The following is a 4,789-nucleotide window of genomic DNA, read 5'->3' on the forward strand; positions in this document are numbered from 1 at the left end:
CAGTCTCTAATGCATAGACGTGTCTTTCCCCTGTAATTTCAGAACCTAAACACTTTATTTTACTCTAAGATGTCTTGATTTACATACGCCTTACATGTCACTTTGCATGTGTTCACAGCCTTGGTGGTGGGACCTTCCTTGGCCTGTGTTGCCTGCTGACCGGCTGCTCTACATTTGAGGAAGCCTTAGAAATGGCTTCTCAGGGGGAGAGCACTCGTGTGGACAAGCTGGTGCGAGACATCTATGGAGGGGACTATGAGAGGTTTGGGCTGCCAGGCTGGGCTGTGGCCTCAAGGTGCGTTTTAAAGCTGCTGCCTTTGTTCATTCTTTATATCACAACCCTGTTTGTGATATGTTCCAGCATAAGTAGATGATTCAAGGAACCAGGACTGTGCTAAGTTTACTTAATTTTGAATCTCACAATTGAAATTTAGTAAAAAAGTAAGCTCTAAATTACAGATCCATCACTGCAGCTTTCAATGTTTAGCTATATCTGTCTTAAAAACGAATGTACTTTGACGCATTCTGTCCGCTTTGGTGTTGTTTATAAGATGTTCAGTATTGCTGTACGTCAAAGGCAGAATTATAATTGCTCAGCTTCTAAAATTGAGCGACCTTCCAAACATAAATCTTGCCTTGCTTTGGCAGTTTCGGCAACATGATGTCTAAAGATAAGAGGGAGTCTGTTTCTAAAGAGGACCTGGCCAGGGCAACACTGGTCACCATCACCAATAACATCGGCTCCATCACCAGAATGTGTGCTCTGAATGAGGTTAGTAGTGATGACAATGTAACAGCCACACCTTAAGTGTGCATTTGTTGCACTGTGAGTCTTAATGCCGCGATTGCAGATATATATGATGTAAAGCTGTGAGGTGAGCCACCTAGATGGATGGAGGATGCTGTGTAGCCTCTAAATGATCAAATCAGCTACACTTACAGAGTATATATGCTACCATCTACCTCATTGTTCATTCAGAGACTGCAAGGAATTAGGATTTGTGTTCCCAGTTGCACAACTATAAAAAGGTTTGAGGAGGTTTTTTTGTCTTCCTCTGTTGAACAGTCTGCCCCCTGCAGTTCCTACTGTCTGTTTCCTCTTTGCGTTCAGCCTCTTTACGGTGCTGCCTTGTGCCGTCTTGATCAAGCAGCATTGTACAGGGCTATGAAGGCGTAGAGGAGGTAAACTGCATTGTGGATCTTCTTTCCTTGAGCTATGAATGAGTTACATTATTTCCCTTGTTTTTCTAGTGTGATATCAGTTATTCTAAAACTCTGGTGTCTCTCATCAGTTGTTTAGGCACTAATAGTTTCCATCCCTATTCTTGTTTTTTTTTTTTTTTTGTAAAGAACATCGAGACTGTGTTGTTTGTTGGGAACTTCCTAAGAGTGAACACCCTCTCTATGAAGCTGTTGGCTTATGCCATGGACTACTGGTCTAAAGGTCAGCTCAAGGCACTCTTCCTTCGCCATGAGGTTAGTAAGTTTACCCCTTACTCCCATCAAAGACCACATGTATAGTATCTTCTAACTTCTAACTGCCACCTTGTGCCATTTGTTGCTGTTTTTAGGGTTACTTTGGTGCAGTTGGAGCCCTGTTAGAGCTTCTGCATCCGTCCTAATCCACCCAAAGAAGTACCTGTCAATCTGCTGCAAAGACCATTAGCACTTTAGACTGTTACCAATTAGTTCCAGTGTGAGATGTTATTCCAGCCACCAACCAGTTGCTGGTAAATCTTGTAAAGTTTGTTAAGTGGTGAAATTCACTTCTAGGTTTTTCTACACATCTGCTATTTTGGTCAGTAGATGAAATAAACCGGTTTCCTGCCATGAAGTTGTACACAGCAAAGCTGACAGTTATTGTATGCAGGACTCTGCAGAAATGAGCCACGTTTAGTCTGAAGCACCTCAAAGAAATTCACCGGGGTTGCCTGAAACACTTCATTTAAAAAGTACTTTTCAGCAGGCAGTCCTGTCATGTTGACTTTCTTTACCCCTCAGTGGGTATCAGGTTCTTGTCCAAATATTTGCTATCATTTTTAACTGTATGTTACCCAAGGTGGGACCAGGTGGATGGAAGAAGTAATGAAAGTATAATTCGTCAGTGTGATGTGGCTTAAATTTTAGAAAATGACTATAAAATCACCAACTTAATTTCAGACACAATGTATTTTAAATGCTTTCTCTGGCATTAGAAAAATTGAGCTTTTTTACAGTTTTGAATGGAAACAACTGCTGGTTATTCTTAGAAAAAGAAAGTATCAGCTTTACCTTAGAAGTTAGTAACTGCTCTCTAAAACTGTAATGTAATAAATGATGAATTCATAATGAATTGAGTTTAGTGTTTCTGTTATTAACCTGATGGAACTCCCATCCACCTGGTGGCCTTGATAAGCTTTAACACTGCAAAAAATTACAACCATTTACTGTTTGTTTTTTCTTTTCTGTCTGTTTTATTATGTAACATTTCAATGTCACTGTTGGATTTGAAATGAAAATATTTAACAGAAAAGAAAAATACATTTCAGGCCACTATTTTAAGCAGATCTGTTACTGTTATAGATTATATAACATTTCTATATGATTTCTGCCTCAGTGAAGAGTGATATAGCACTCTTAAAAAGCTCTTCCCAGTTGAGATTTCAGTGCTGGTAATCAAAAACTGTGTTGTGTATTAGGATATCTGCACTGCTGGGTGTCAACTGTTCTTGAACCAGTCTATTCCTACAGAGAAATCAGAGCAATTGATTAGACAAATATTGATGAATGAGCATGTGAAGTACAGGTAATAGTCGTGGCATCATTCGCCTGTATTTCCCCACATAAATAAAACGGGCATTTTAAAGCAGAAACTTGATTGATTCCCAACAACAGAGGTGTTTAAACGCTGTGATCCCAGTTTAGGTTTTTCCTATTCATGTACTACTTGCTGTGACGATCGTTCATTATTAAGGTTATATCAAAGTTGAACTGAGAAAACTGAAACACTGTTAGAATTTCATTATCCGTCCGGTTTTATTGTTTTCTGTTTAGTAACGAGTCCATCCATCGATTATGGGTCAATAAAGTTAATCTAAGCAGTGAAGAGACGACTTGGTAAATAGCTGCAGACACGGTTTTTCAGGTGTCAGTTATTAGAGATCTATGAGCAAGTTGTAGATACACTAAGCTGATTTTAAATGAAGTGCCTCACATGTTTTTGTACCAAATACAGTACAGTATTCAGCCATGCGATTTTTAAAATTAAAACTTGTGTTTTTCAAGCTCTCTCTCCTTTTGCTTATACAAAGAAAACTTTGTACTTTTTTTGTAATAGAATAATGTCACGTTTCTTATTGAATTTCCCTATTAAATACCAACTTGGCAAACTCTTCATGTTTCTAACTACACGTGGACATATCATTTGGGGATATTTAAATGACAAGTTGTTCGTTTTTAAAATGTATTTTTACTTGGAGATGGCTGAGTTTGTAGCTAAGCTAAAGGGTTCAACCAGCCACTTCAGAATAATGAAAATCAGGTTACTTTAAGGAAATTATGTGCTTACAGATTAGCTTGGCTACTAAACAGCTACTCTTTAAAATGGCACTTGTTATACTGCAGTATATTATACTATAGTGTGTTGCACAGCTTAAAAACTAATGAGGTTGTGGGTAAATTTCATGCTTGGCCATAGCCAGGTTTTTGCTTTCTACTGTTCATGCTAAGCTAACAATAAGCTACATCTAGTTGCTCTATAAGCTAGTTGGTCTTCTAGCTGTTTCTGGGACTTTGCATAAGTTGCGTTTGTGGGATGTTTTGTTTTTCTATTACTTAACCTGACAAGTGCCAAATAGTGGGATACAATAAGTGTAGAAAATTTTAAAGAGTCACTGGCGTGGCACTAAGGAACAACTTCCCCTCAGGTAAGTGAATGCATGTTTTATAGAGCTGGGCAGATCAATCAAAATATTGATAGAATCAATACCAGTGATGTTATTGGTATGGGATTGCTAATAAAAATGCACCTCAAACAAGCACTTTGAAAAATGTCTGAACATTTGTTGTCTTGACTGTCACGGCTATTTTATGTATATCTTATAGCACATTTAACCAACTTTCCAGGTCTCCAAAAATGCCAGGTTCAAAATACATGAAAAGCTGAAAGCTGTGTAAAAATAAAAAGAATTAGTGATAATTTTGTGGTCATTAAAATGTGTCCAAAATGTGTGAATTTATGCTGATTCACCATATAAATCATGACTTACTAATCTCTATTACATACGCTGGTTAAAACTGTCAGTGTTGGTATCAGCAATACTGGGGATCGAGACCAAAATTTCCAACGGAACAAATTCCAGTATTTTAGTGATTTACCACTGAAAATATTTAATACATAATTCCCGCTTTTATTTTGTTTATTTATTTATTTTTGTCCTTGCTGGTTTAAACCTACCAAAACGCACCCGCCTCCTTTAACTTGACAGAAATGTCTGTCTCATCTTGGTTGATATAAAATCTTAAAGTGTATCTTTATTCCATTTGGCACAGACAGTCTATGCAGTTTGGTCAGTTTCTTTTCAAGATATAATCGGAGGAGGATTTAATGTACCAAGTACTACTTGGCCAGCACTACTGGCAACATCAAGTGGATTGCAAAAACCATTAGCAGAGGCATTACAGCTGGAACTGTCGATGTGGTCGCACATTTTTAACCCCGGTTGTAAATCTGCCGCTGACACGTTGTGCGCTTTAACAGACACGTAGGCTCTGAGTGAAATTGGCGAAGTGATTTTTTTCTTTTCTTTTT

At 38.0% G+C, this 4,789-nt stretch overlaps 1 protein-coding gene across 1 annotated transcript in view; it reads left to right on the plus strand.

Annotated features, from left to right (window-relative positions):
* pank2 (pantothenate kinase 2) overlaps positions 1–2,852 on the plus strand; it is a 5,321-nt gene extending 2,469 nt beyond the window's left edge. Inside the window, exons 2-5 of the mRNA XM_013909677.1 lie at positions 119–295; positions 649–772; positions 1,351–1,476; positions 1,572–2,852. Of these exons, the coding sequence (XP_013765131.1) occupies positions 119–295; positions 649–772; positions 1,351–1,476; positions 1,572–1,622 (478 nt within the window). The 3' untranslated portion in view covers positions 1,623–2,852. The remainder of the gene's footprint in view (positions 1–118; positions 296–648; positions 773–1,350; positions 1,477–1,571) is intronic.
* The last annotated feature ends 1,937 nt before the right edge of the window (positions 2,853–4,789 follow it).

This window comes from Pundamilia nyererei, unplaced genomic scaffold, assembly GCF_000239375.1.
Source record: "Pundamilia nyererei isolate P.nyererei 1_Seehausen unplaced genomic scaffold, PunNye1.0 scaffold00029, whole genome shotgun sequence".
NCBI lineage: Eukaryota > Metazoa > Chordata > Actinopteri > Cichliformes > Cichlidae > Pundamilia > Pundamilia nyererei.